This window comes from Cyphomyrmex costatus, unplaced genomic scaffold (assembly GCF_001594065.2).
Source record: "Cyphomyrmex costatus isolate MS0001 unplaced genomic scaffold, Ccosl1.0 scaffold36, whole genome shotgun sequence".
Classification (NCBI taxonomy): Eukaryota; Metazoa; Arthropoda; class Insecta; order Hymenoptera; family Formicidae; genus Cyphomyrmex; species Cyphomyrmex costatus.
The window spans coordinates 2,018,510-2,033,596 of record NW_017277774.1 but is presented as its reverse complement, the minus strand read 5'-3'; the positions used below and the strand labels follow the sequence as shown (position 1 = coordinate 2,033,596).

General features: G+C 28.3%; 1 protein-coding gene across 1 annotated transcript in view; it reads left to right on the top strand.

Moving 5' to 3' along the window:
* Window positions 1–12,813: 12,813 nt before the first annotated feature.
* Window positions 12,814–15,087, top strand: part of eIF5B (eukaryotic translation initiation factor 5B) — a 40,495-nt gene continuing 38,221 nt past the window's right edge. The window contains exons 1-2 of the mRNA XM_018543154.1: window positions 12,814–13,144; window positions 14,225–14,565. Of these exons, the coding sequence (XP_018398656.1) occupies window positions 13,111–13,144; window positions 14,225–14,565 (375 nt within the window). The 5' untranslated portion in view covers window positions 12,814–13,110. The remainder of the gene's footprint in view (window positions 13,145–14,224; window positions 14,566–15,087) is intronic.

Sequence of the window (15,087 nt, the reverse complement as noted above, 5' to 3'; positions counted from 1 at the left end):
TTTTTATTCGTATTGTTGTATGAATTTCAGTCCAATCACCTAAGCAAAACAAATAAACTGAGTTAAAAGATTAATTTAAAGTTATTAACACTTCATAAATTTTGTACTTTAATTTTTTTACCCTTTTTAAATATTATATTTTAGATTAATATAAATAAAATTTAATTTTTTTATTTGTTAATATTTAAATCTTAGATTAAATTTTATCAATAAATTATTAAATCAAAGCATTTGTAAATTCAATAAATCAAAAATTTCCGGTATTATATCATATTGCCGGCTGCACGTTGTTGCACACTATAATGAACTGGCATTTGTAGATTCGTATTATCGTTTAAGTTACATATATAACAAACAGTGGGGATAGGAAACCATTGCGTGTATTTAAAAACACATACCACACAATACTTGAATATTTGAATTGATACAAAATTTGTACATGTGTCGTATCATAAAATATATCATTCTGGAATCAGTCTACCATGGTCTTAGGTAATCTGTCAGAAAGATAACATTTAATTGTCATTTGCAGTTGTCGTTTGTCATCAAGCAAGAGACAAACAAAAATACTGATGATATAATGTTTCCTTTGTTGCTTTCCTTTTCATAACGTTAGCTTTAGTTTAAGGATGAAGTCATCTGTGATGTTGATAAAATTAAGAACTTGCAACTAAATGAATGATTATAAACATGCTAATAAATGACAGTTCAAATAATGAGTAATTCAACTTATCTATGGGAAGAACTGAGAATGAGCAAATCCTCTTTTCTTACTTAATTACCAATAGTTTTTATGTTATCTAATCTCGTGATAATTGCGGAGAAAAAGGAGAAATTGTGATTTCTACTACGTTCTTTGAGAGAATAGGAGAGCAACAATATTTACATGATTTATAGGTATGTGTTATAAAAATGAAAAATAAATAATTTTCAAATGTAAACGCGGAATCACCCATTGAAGACAATGAACGATAACGAACGATTGAATTATACGACTTTCAATAGCTTTGATTACTTTTTGATTATTTATATAAATAATAAACTTATATAATATAAGAAACAAGAAAATGTACGTTTTTCTCATTTTTCTCTCTAGAAAGTTAAAAATGTATGCGCATATGAAATATAAGCGCAATTTTATTTTTAACTAATCACCTTATATTTTTGTTATCATATTGTATATATTAACATGTTTATTTTGTTTATTAACAATAATTTAGCATAATTACATAATTATAGTATATCAACAGTTAATAGTCTGTATAGCAAGAAGGTATATAAAGTATGAGAAAGAGAGAGAGAGAGAGAGAGAGAGAGAGAGAGAGAGAGAGAGAGAGAGAGAGAGAGAGAGAAAGATGTTAATTATATCATTGTATCAGTACCGTTACGTAAGATAATGAATTGATAGAACAACACCAAAAGATCTATAACACGCAAAATATTACTTAATGTTGGAGTCATCTGTAGCTTCGTGACGATCTGAAAAGATTAGGTAAAAAACCAGACCTGGATAAAAAACCAGATATTTTCCTTTCTTTTAAATTTTGATCAGCAACGTTTGTAACATTCCTGCCAGGCTAGAGATTAAAATCGAGATTGGGGATTAGAATTGGATTAATTAGAAAAAAGTAAATCAATATCAAAGGCTCTAGCAGGTTAAGAAGGGGTCAATCGGCCCCCAAACGGATTATGACCAGTATGTCACCAAAAAGTTCGTTGACCCGAAAAAAAAATTTGGAGAAATTTTTAATTCCGTACACCACCCCTTTTCGGAGATATTGCCTTATGAAGTATTTTCATATTTTATTTTTGTCACGAGACCTATCAGATACAATTTTATTAAAAAAATTTGGGCATACAAAACGTATCAAAAGGTATTTGAAAATATTTTTTGCGAGATGTTCCAACCTAACCATAATTTTTAAAAAATTCTTGAAAACTTATAAGTGACCCCCTTTTGTTAGTTTATGATTGGCAACCTCGCAAAAATTTAAAAACATGTATTTTTAAACTTATTTTCACCCTGAATTTTTTCAGAATTTTTTGAACCCGGCATCATGTCTAAAAAAATTAAAACTCGCCTAAAATTTGATTGTATATATGTAAACGATAAAATATTTTATATATGTACATATATACATATATAAATAATCAAATTACAATTCTGTTTGTGTGTGTGTGTGTGTGTGTGTGTGTGTGTGTGTGTGTGTGTGTGTGTGTGTGTGTGTACACATTAATTGTAATTTGATTAGAAAAATATCAAATAGAGAATTGGCGAGGTTGAATGCAAAAATATCTTAATAGATAAGATACAGAATAAGCAATGTATATTTCAATATTAATGCTATTGCAAACATATATTATGTAATAATAGAATGAAATATAATGTTGATTCATCATCAGCGGTGTACTTTAGACAATTAAATTAATACTACGATCTTTAATTACATATTTATATTAATTATATTTACCTTTTCTGGACAAAAAAGCACACAAATGTTACTGTTGACGCAGTGCTAAGTACTGTTTTTTTACGTAAGAAATTTTCACTGTTTAACAAAACATTTGAATAACTTCGTCCTAGTTGTTAAGTCAGTTAGTAAACAAATTCTAACAGTTTAAAATAATTTATAATTCGTTTAAATATGTTAATATATACAACACGATAACATAAAAAGTGGACTAGCGTTTCAAAGAAAATCGCATGTACACATACACATTAACTTGCAAATTTTTAACATACAAATAAACAGTATATACTTTTCATTACTTTTTTGTTCTGTTGTAAGTTATTATTGAAATTATGACGGTGCAATTATTATCAGAAATCATTGAAAATAGCAGTATTAATCGTAACGCCAAATAATCTTGCTGCATCTTGCAGCTAAAATGAAAGATTACATTATTACTGAAACAATAAGTATTTATTATTACTTATATTTGATTAATAAACACAAAAGTATAGAGCAAATTTAAAAAACTGCCACAAACCGTATAGCGTTATTACTGATCAAAACTGATAATCTAAAACTTATAAATTAGAGATATCAGATGATTTGCTGATTATCGCCATCGTCGTGTCTTATCCATTGTTAATGACAATAACAACGTTTTGTGAACATTGCTGTTTACGAAACGATGTCATAACAATGGATAAAGACACGGCAATAATTCGCAAAACTTCTGGTATCTTTAAAGAAAATACCCGTGAAAGCCTCAAAAGTGTTATCAAGGAATTTATAAACTATTTTGCAAATTTTCGTAATGAATTAACGAGATATTAATTTCAAAATATTATTGAATAAGTAGATATAATTGACGCACGAGATAATATTAAGATATTTTTCAGTGTTTTAAATGAAATATTTTATAAATAAACTCTTAAAAATTTCTTAAAGTTGTCTTATGTGCGTCGATTTTAGACAATCTATTTATTGAATAATTAAAAAAATTGCAAAGATTGCGAAGTGATTTAAAAGATTTAAATTTAGTTTTTGATAATTAATATTATAGTGCTACATGGTTTGAGAGGGGATGCTGTTTAAATTACACTCTGCATATTTATACTAAAAAACTTTAAATTAAAAAATATTTTTCTTTATTTTTTTGTTTATAAAATATAACTTTAAAAATGAAAACATTTAAACAAAATTAATTTTTTGTTAATTAAATAATATAATGAGTATGACTGCATCTAATATTGATAAATCGAGTAATATCTAATTTTAAGAAAAATTATTTACAATTATTTATATGAAATTCTGGGGGGGGGTATAAAATAATTTAAATTTAATTTCTTTTTAAGTGTAATTTTTTAAGAAAAGTAAAAATAATTTTGCGGCATACATAATACAGGGATAACTTTATTTTTTCTTTATTCAAAACATTGTGAGAGACAAATTACTAAATTTATGCATTAAACATATATATTACATATAAATTGATATATTATATAATCATAAATAAATACATTACATATATTTATATAAATATAAATAAAAAAAGGAATAAATATGAAGATTAGTACATCCTATATTACATATAAATTACAAATAAGATAAAGCACTTAATTATTGTACTGAACTTAGAATAATATTTTCTAATAAAATTCGAAAGCTAACAATTTAAGTATTATAGATCGATATATCCGTTCTTATTCCAAAGTATTATCTAATGTTTTACTTATAACATATTAATACATTGATTCATGACACCTTAGAATTGTATATAAAACGATTTTGAATATAAGGACGGATTATTAATATACAAGTGCACTTATTTGTAACTATCGTTTACAGCGTTAATGTAATTGGTAAATAATAATTAATGTTGCAAAATAACGTTTTTATCTTTCTAAAAAGTCAGATTGAAAGAGAAATTAAATATAAATTATTTTGAATAATTTAAATCTGAAAAATTAGAGAGATTTTTTCATTCGGTTGCAAAATCAGAAATGATAAAGTTATTATAGAAGTTAAGATGCAAAATAGAATTTGCTTATTATGTGTTAACTAAAATTAAAGAATATAAGAAATTAATTATATATTTTTTTATATAATTTCTTCGTTTTATAAATTTAATAAAAAATAATTAAATTTTGATTGACAATAATGCTAAAACTTACTAAATTTTATTTTACGTATTAATATGATTATTACATATATATGTTATAAGTAATAAATATTACAACGTTTACATTAAAACATTACAGCCATATATCTTTGTAACACCATATCTTATCCGTCTAAACAATTCGCAGCTTAATCTTTTTGCGATGCATTTTTACATAGTAAATTATCAAATTATAATATTCGTAAATGATAACAACATGAGTGTAATTTCTAATTCTTGTATACATAAGATTATGTCTTAAATATTCTTAGCATGTCATTAATTACGAAACTGTTGTGATTATTGTGATTAGTTTATCTAAAGATTAGCATCTAAGGTCGATATTTATAATCAGTTCTTATTCTTTTAAAATCGTATGACGCAATGCTTTATAAACTACTAATACGGCTCTGTAATTGACTTATGGCATTTTAAGACACTTTAAGACCGTATACTTAAAACAGTTTTAATATAAACGACCGACTGTAATAAATACTAATCTAAAATTAGCATCTTATACCATTATTTAAGATGGTCTTGAAATTAAGAACAAATTATGAATTATATCTACCGATTTCCAACCAGTCTGTGGTTTGCGTATAACAAATAGTTTCATGACGCGTTATTTAATCATGTATTAGTACATAGTAAGAGTATAAAATATAAGCTGCGTTACATAAGCACATGACGTATCACTTTTTTAAAAATGTTTATCAAATATTAAATATGTTTCATGAAATCAGGGAAATAAATCATGTTCAATTATACATACCCACGTAGCACACCAGCGCGTGTAAAGCGCTTTCGAAGCGCTGTTCAGATTGCACCTCCCAAAACTGCTGTTAATTATGCACTTTTATTGCATGCGGATAACTCGGCTAATTTCAAGTCATATTGCAGACACTGTTATACGACATGAAAGTGCAATAAATGTGCTATAAAACTGTATTTATTCTGCGCTGATTATATGCGCTTATAATGCGCTTTTCATAGTGGATTTTGAAAGCGCTTTTAAAGCGCTAATGTGGTTTTAAAGCTCTGAAAAGCTGCTAAAGTAATGCATCTGCATACGCGCTTTTTAAGCGCTACTGTGCTACGTGGGTATGAAGCATGTACGGGTATATCCTCAAACTAATTTTTAAGATCATCAAATGATCATTAATGTTTTTAAGAAAGAAGGCATAAAATATTATGTGAAATATGTTCATACATTTTTCTATATCTTTTACAAAATTATTTTTTAGTGTAATAAAAATAATAATAATAATGAGAAGACATAAAAAAATAATCGAAAAGATAACCTTCGCATTAAGTATTTGTTTTGAAAAAAATCAAGTTTGGAGAAATATTAAAAAAATTGTGCTCATACATATTTATAAAGGATATATCAAAAATCCGGAAATGGTCGAATAAAGCGGAATATTTTCAAAAAATATTTTTGACAAAAATTGTAGACTTTAAAAAAATTTATTTACTGATTACATCCGTTTGATATCTTGGATGGCATTACTAAAAATATCATGTTAAGGTTAAACTGATTTTTTTAACTGAAACACCTTATATTTTTTATTTTAAAATCTAATAGTTGGTGTCAAGAGCTTTCCATAATAAAGTTATTTTTTATTAAATATTTTCCGAGTTTATGTAGCATAAAATTTACAGCACCGCCGATATTATCATGATACAAGATGTTCGATCGATATGATTACAAATAACTGTTTGAATGTTGTTCAAGATATCAAGATCATAACACAGATAAATTATTATATATAAAGGTTAAGGATAATGGAATATACTTCTTTTATTTACATTTTTACACAAAAATGAATTTTTGCAAAATGAAAATAAGAATAATAATATTAAATGACCTTGATTGCATTGTCCACCAGCTAACCCAATATTTGTTTTAAATAATAAATAAAAATAAGGCTCTGTAAATATAAAACAAAATAAAACAATTGAAGGGCTAAAAGCCAGTTATATAATAAAGAACGTTCAATTTAAAACCAGGGAATGGAAAAGTTACTTTTACAGTTACTTTCTCTCTCTCTCTTTTACAGTTACTTTTTATAACAATGTGGTAACAATGTTGCAATTTTTTATGATTGTGTAATGATAACTAACTAAACGCTTAAGAGGCTAAAATTATTTTATATAAACATTGTTACCACATTGTTATAAAAAGTAACTCTGTAAAAGTAACTCTTCCATTCCCTGTTTAAAACATAATAATAAAAATAATTACAAACGTTCCGACACCGATCGGATCATTCTCAATGTTACAGTAAATACATTATTATGAAATAATTGGAAATCTTCAAATTATTGCTTCACAGTGTTTTAAAGTTCTATGTTCATTTGTTTTAAAGTTATAAAAACGGTCAAAGATTCATTGTACAACTGAAAAGAAACGTTTTCATTATACGTAATGAAAATATTTGCTTTGAATTGAAAATAATTTATATGAAAAGAAATTTTTAACATGTATAAATACAGAAACGATTCGAATATTATGAGGCCATTTAGGTCTTTATGTATTTTGCAAAACTGAATGTAGAAGTATATGTTTTATTATATGTGAGCATATAACATATAATTATTTATACTTTCAATTAATGTAGAACGTACCTTCCAAACAAAATTATATCCGAAGTAGAAACGTGCTATGCCAAATTTTACCTCTCTTTGTTTTATTTGCAACATAAATTGTAATATCTAATGGACATAAGTTTTTTAACAAATATTAAAAATAGATACACTACCTTTCATGAAAGTTTAAACACTCGCATAAATTCCATCAAATAACCATTAAAGAATTAAAATATTATAAAACAACAATTACGTCTAATAAACAGCGCTTACATTAATAATTAAATATTATATGAGACAAATTTAAATATATTATACTAAATTTAATATATTTTTTTCTTGAGTTAAATTATTGAATCCTATTACTTTAGTTAAGTTAACGTTACGTTAAGTTAAATTAGATATAATGGATATAATGGATAGTCCGAACTTCCATGAGCCCTAGTAAAATTACGCATAGAGAATAGTAAAAATTCGATGTAACAATTTACTGTAATTATCTATTACCTGTTCATGTAAGTCCTTATCAAGATTATAATTAGACAATTTGTGAAGAATTGCTACTGTCTCGTTTATCTGAAATTGTTTGTGTACAAAATGAAAGTTTTTAGTAAAACTGAAAATTTTACATTCAATAAGGTTACTTTGTTTCGAAGAAAATTTCGATATGTATAATTTTAGTGTGTGTTGCAGAATTATTACTTAAGCTTATTTTATTCTAGTTCTATATTATTCTATAGTTTCTATATTATTCTAGTTCTAGAAATAATTAGTAATGTTTTAATTCTACTATACCTCATAGTAAATAGTTTGACATACATAGTTGAATATGAAAATTAAGACGCCATACACAATGAAACAATAATTTGTATATAAAAAGGATAAAATATATTCCGGTGGCCATATCTTCATATTATTATTTTTAAGCAGATAACTCATATTTTGACATAACATTAGAGTTTGCATAAAATGCCATAGCATTTGTAGTAACATTGGTATGTTAAATATTTTGTTTAACTTGCGTGATATAAAGCACAGTTGTAGGTGAATGTGCCTGTAATGAAATTGTAGTTGTCATAATTAATTAAATCATAGAAACACGCAAGAGAAGTACAAAGCAAAAAACATATTTTTAGCGTAGAATTAGATTTAAGCTATAGTTATAATTTGTGCTCAAAATGTGCAATTTTCAGTTGAAATTAATTATTTTTTTGTATATACATATATACATATGTGTGCGTACACATACATATACACAGAGTAATTCTGACAGGTAATTCCGAAGAGTCGGCTTGTACGTACCGTTTTAGAAAAATTGAATCCAAAAGTCCTCTATCATTTTGTAATGATTGCAACAATTAATTGCGAAAATTATAAATGGTGAACTTTTCTAGTCGGTTTTCATAAACAGTATTTACATGTCGGCTCTTTCTGCTGGTTTGGATATTACTTATTTAACCTATATTACTTGTATAATTTTCGCTCCGAAATATCCTAAAAATTATAAAACAGAAATATTTCAGATAAAAGTGAAATAATTTCGTGAGGACATATAGATTTTGGTCACATTATTTTTTCTATTTATAGAGATGCCTAAAAGATATATAAACATCTTTTCTACTTTCTTTAATACAATTACATAATATTTATAAACATAAAATCGCTTCTTTAATTATTCAGCATACAAAAGTGGAAGATATAAGAAATGAGGTATTTTTTTCTGAAAATATGCTATTCGGTGTGAAATAACTTAATGCAGCATGACCGTAATTATGTCTGCGGAAATGGTATATTTTTTTATGCAATATTATCGTTTGTTGTTTTGTAGTAACGTAATGTGAATATCTATGTCACGTGTACCAACAACCTCAGGTTTCCCTTCTACAATATCTCAGAAATTATTGGTTTTTTGCTATCTTTACCTTATTAATACTTTAATATGTAGATTGAACAGAGAAATCACATTGTGCAAAAATTATATAATTATAACATTCATACAAAAATGACATTCATACTTTTTTGGTGTTTCTACCTATAATATAAAAAGGAACGTAATGAAGATACACCCCCCTCGAACCATATTGCACACACATTCATAAATATTTTTTTTTAATCTATTATACTTTCCGAAAAATATTACGTAAAAGTTAAAAATGAGACACACTGATACATACATATATACACGCCCAATATATGTGTATACATACAGTAATTGTTTTAATAAATTACATTATAATCCATATATATTGTTTGCGATCCTTAACTTCTGTTGTCTGTTGACACACTAAAATAGATTTGTTCCGTCTTCTATAATCTATAATATTTTCGAAAAGCTCAGAATGAAGTACATTTAAACAATCATTGACTTGATGGAATCTGGAGCTCATGTATCTGGATTAAAGAGATTCACTTATGTATTTTATTAGAATTAAGATATATGTACAAAACAAAGTATATAGAATGAGGGCAAAGAGCCAGTAACAACAATCTCTCTCTCTCTCAATTTAAATTTAAAAAATAATAATAACAATCATGTAAATAAAGTGACAAAGAAGTTTAATATAATATATATTTACATATACATATATACTAACCCAATAACAATTTCCCAAATTAGAGCATTTAAGACATTTACAAGTGCGGGATAATTTAACACAAACGCTATACAAATCCTAATGAAATTTATATAATCATAAAAATTATAATATTCAACACTTAAATAAACAAATACATGAAAAAAGCCGTGTACAGTCCATGCGATTATTATTCGAATTATCTCGTTATTCAGTCGTTGATATTCCTTTCGCGCACCGAGTACTTCCAACGTATCGTCTACTATGGAAAGTTCATGTAAGCACATTTTCAATTCCTTCAAAAAATAATATTAATTGACTATGCGTCACAAGACAAATGATTACAAGTTATTCGAGTAAAAATTATATATGCAATTTGTATAGAACATGATAGGTAAAGAGTTATTGTTTGATTAATATCTTAAAAATATGAATATTTAAAAAAGTTATATTTAAAGCTAATTTAGGGGAAAGAGTATGTAAATATAAATATTAATTTTATCAAATATATTTCTGTAATAAATAATATTATAATATATTGAACTTAAAGTTACATGTAACGTATACGGACCTGTTTCAACAATACTATAATACATATATAATATATAACATGTGAGTTATATTAAAGCTATATTATTGAGTGAAAAATTATAACAAGTATATATTACTTGTAGCTTAAATATACAGGGTAAAAACATTAAAACTGATCTGTTAATTCAGGAACTTTTTATATATTTATATTTGCCTAGAATTGTCAAGACTTCTTTAATGTTCTTAATAAAAAAAAAATGAGTATACAAGAGTTAAGAAGTTTAAAGAAATAAAATATTATTAAGGACTATGTGTGTGTGTGTGTGTGTGGAAATACTTTTTAAACTCTTACCTTAAAATGAAACAGGTTAATAAATGTTGTCGTAATCAAGCTAATCAATATTATAGTATTCATATAAATTCCTGGTATAGTCAGCGACTTATTGATTATTATTGGATAGAAAATAAAATACGTAAAAAGGCTCCATATGGCCAAAGCATACAAGTAAGAGAGATACGGTCTAGTTTGTCCAAGAGGATATTCGAACATGCTCAAACTCCAGAATGAACTAAAAATCAGTAATGGTGACAGCGCTGATTGTAGCGACGTCATAGTTTTCGAGTTGTCAGTAATTTGAATTAATTCTTGCCGCACGAAATATATAAACGTGTGTTTTATTGCTTTTTATAAAAATTTCAGAAATAGTTTTTGAATATCTTCTTGACACTTTATAAGAATTACACTATAAAGCTGTTTATCGATGAATATAGTACGTACGTTCATGTCAACTAACACGCAGGTACTGAGAGATAGAATAAATAAACGCAGATCATTTAGATTAGATCGTCTTTTCTTCGCGGAATTTTTACTATGTATATATTTTATTACAGAGTATAAAAATTAACATGACTATCCTTCGAGTATTATGCAGTTTTTATATTTTTATTATATGTTCCAAGGTATTATTAATGAATACTTTTTATTGATGACATTTTTAACGATATATTGACTTGAATTGGAGCTGCAGAACATCGATAAAATGTTTTATATAGTAAATAAAAGTTAATGCGCACAATATATATCTTATATTTTTTTGTAAATTAGAGATACGCAAAATTCGTATAATAATAATATAATTTTTATGAATAACAATAACATGACAACGCTCGATAAATTTGTAAACCATATTAAAGCAATTAAATTAAGTACGACCAATAACGAGCAAAAGTAGATTTTAGTTTAATTGTAAATTAACACAACAATTTATACATTAAAAATTAGATTTAAGACAAATGATGATTAATCAATATCGACGTAAAATTAATTGTTTAATTTTCAGTGTGTAATCTTAAAATATATTATTTATATATTTCAATATTTAATTGTAGGAGAAACCGAGAACAAAAGTATAACAGAGAGGGTACAATAATAACATCGTTAATATTTCTTAAACTGTATGTGGTCACGTGGTAAAATTCTATAAACAGATAGGCATTGAATCGTTCGTTACATGCTAATTTTCGCGGAACGTGCTCGATTGTAGGAGCGGAAATATACTAGTTAACATTTATTTCAAATTCGTACTATGTTTTCAAAAAACGGTATATTGCAATTTTCATACGTCTTTCTTTAGCTTTTGGAATGTAGATTAAAAAATTTTGTAGTTTTTTGTTCTAGATCAAAAATTGCCGAAGTTGTCCATGAGTAGACGTTATTATTGCATTGCAGAGCTGTAGCGCCGCCATTTTGTAACAAAATCGCTATAAAAAAATATTTTTTTATACTTCAACGTATTACAATGAAGATAAATCTGAAATACATTTTTTTATTTCTTTCATTATATTCTCGAAAAATATTCATAAAGTCAGAGGTTTATTTTTCGTGCTCTAGAGAAGCTTTATCCCTTAATTAATAATTAAAGAAAAAAATTAAAAAATATTATATAATATAAAAATTACAAAAAACAGATCTTTTGTCAAATCTGTCAAACATATTAAACCGGAAGCAGAATCGTAGATGACCAATCAGTAACACGCTCCACTCTATTTGCCATGACTACAACGTGAATCGATTGGCTATATTGCCGTATCACGTGACTCATTGTCCAGCGTGTCTTCTGTGGAGCAGCCGTGCAGGTTGGAGTCACATGGAGCGGAATTACAGCGGAACGGAACAGTGAAACCAATCAGAACTCTACAATCATTCCGCTGTTTTACTTTCTGCGATTGTGATTGGTCTCGCTGTTCCGTTCCGCTGTAGATTTCCGCTCAATGTGACTCTAGCCTTATGGCTGCTACTAGTAGTGTAGTACTACCATCCAAATATCCATGTACGATTAAAGGCCGCAGCACACACTTTTGTATGACGCGTAATGCATGACGCATAAGAGAATCAACCAATCAAAATGCTTCTCTTTCAAGTGAGAGGAAAAGGAGGATTACGATTTGTTGATTCTCTTATGCGTCATGCAAAAGTGTGTGCTGCGGCCTTCACTCATCGCAACTCCGTGCCAGCTGTGTTGCTGTATACCGCCCTGCCTTCAAGACCCGGTCGCGAGCACGCTCGTGGTGATTCCATACGAGAAATTTTTTTTCTGCGCCTGCATGACTTTTCATCGGTGGCACGCGAGTATCACGCCGTTCCTCGTCCGAAGAACAACACACGCACCGCCACCGGCCGATCCGGATCCGATCGCCAAGATAGTCGGTTGGGAGTGTCGGAGAAACACGAGAGAGAGGAGTCGGGGAGAAAGCTGAACGGAGCTAACGGAGCAGTTGACCGCACTGACCGCAGTAACGAGTCAAGATGCAGGAGTCGCAGTCGAAAAAGGGCAAGAAAGGTGAGCGTGACCGATTGTGCGACGATGAGCATCTTCCCGAGGACGTCGCGTCGTTGAATCGACACGTGTCGATTTAACATATGCATGCCGCTGCTCCGATGTGGCAAACGTCGTCTGCTATACGACCTAACCTCAATTGCACGCCCGCACGTCGGATCGAACGACGTCGCCGTCGTCTTCTTGGCGCCGCATATGGCGATTATGACACTCGATACGTTCACTTGTAGCACCTACGCGAACATCCTATGTTTTTCGCAGATACCTTCATAACGCATCTGGCAGTGGTTCTATATTTCCGTCTTTCTAATAATGTCTGACGTTAGATAACAATACATTATAGGCTCATGCTGTTGGAACGCCATAGAACGGTTGATTGCAATTTTTAGCATGATTAACTGTTTTAGTTAATTAAGTATAGGGATGCATTCGAAATTATGTACAAAGCGCATCATTTGTACTTGTTGTGAAGAATGATGAAAGATAAAATGATATCTCATGCATAATTCAAAACGCACCCTACAAAAAGTGACACAGATCTATATTGGTAACAATAGGAAAACTTGAAGATCCTTGAGTTATATCATGACCATATCAATATCATGGTTTATAGAAAATGATTTTTAAGATTATCAAATATGATATTGTCAATGTTGCTAATAATATTAAGTAGAGTCATAAAATTTTATTGAAACAGTTTTATTATATATACATGGATAAGACAAGATAAAAAGAGAAAATTCAAACTAATAATTATTTTGCTTTTGTTTTCAATTATTAAAAAAGCTGTTTGTTTTATTGTGATTATTTCAACACATCAATCGATTATTTGCCCTGAAAGGTTTTTAAATTTATTGTATTGATGAGAGCATTTTTTGTATCATTAAGTGCATAACAAATGCTATTTGAATATATATATATATATATATATATATTTATATACTATATAAATATATATTATATATACTATATAATATATACTATATAAATATATGTATGTATATATGCTGTATAAATGTATTATAAGTTTGACTTTACAATATTCTTTTAGTTGTAAAAGATATTTGTGATTTGCATCAATAGGTAGGAGAAAGCGTAATGACAGTGATGAAGAAATTGAACAAACATTGGCAGAATTGGCACTGGAATATTCAGGAACAAAATCAGCAACAGATAACAAAGTTGAAACTAAAATAGAGTCAGAAGAGCAACAGCTTGACGATGAAGATACAAAGAAAAAAGGAAAGAAAGATAAGAAGAAAGAAAACAATGATATCAAAGATGAAACTACAGACAATAATATAGAATCAGAACTTAATAATACTGATATGGACACTGAAACTAGTACTGTAAAAACGGCAGCACAAAAGAAGAAAGAAAAGAAGGAAAGGGAGAAACAAAAAAAGTTAGCTCAGAAAAAAGCGGTAAGACATATAAAACATATCATTTACTTACTATGTAAATATTTTTTCATTACATGTGCGTCGAAAGTGGCTCCTTCCCGCACAGTTTGCAGTGCGAAAAGTAGTCATTTACCGACAACCGTGCGGGAAATGAAGACCGTGCGGGAAATAATATAGACCGTGCGAAAAGTAGTCACTTCCTGCACGGTCTGCAGTGCCGAAAGTAACGTCACGTGTGCGACAAGTTGCGCCACGAGACTTTCGACACAGCTGCACACAGTTAAGGCCGCAGCACACACTTTTGCATAACGCATAAAGCATGTGCATAAGGAATTTCATTGGTCCATTTTCTTATGCATGAGTCAATGGACTGCAATGGACCAATCAAATTCTAAAGATCATTCCGACCACGACTTTACACAGTAATAGGCCTTCTACAATAAGCCATTACCTAAGTTTTAATTATTAAGTCATAAGAAATTAACCACTCACAGTCGATTATTCTTCTCACATTCGATTATGATTGCTAAATTTCTTATGATT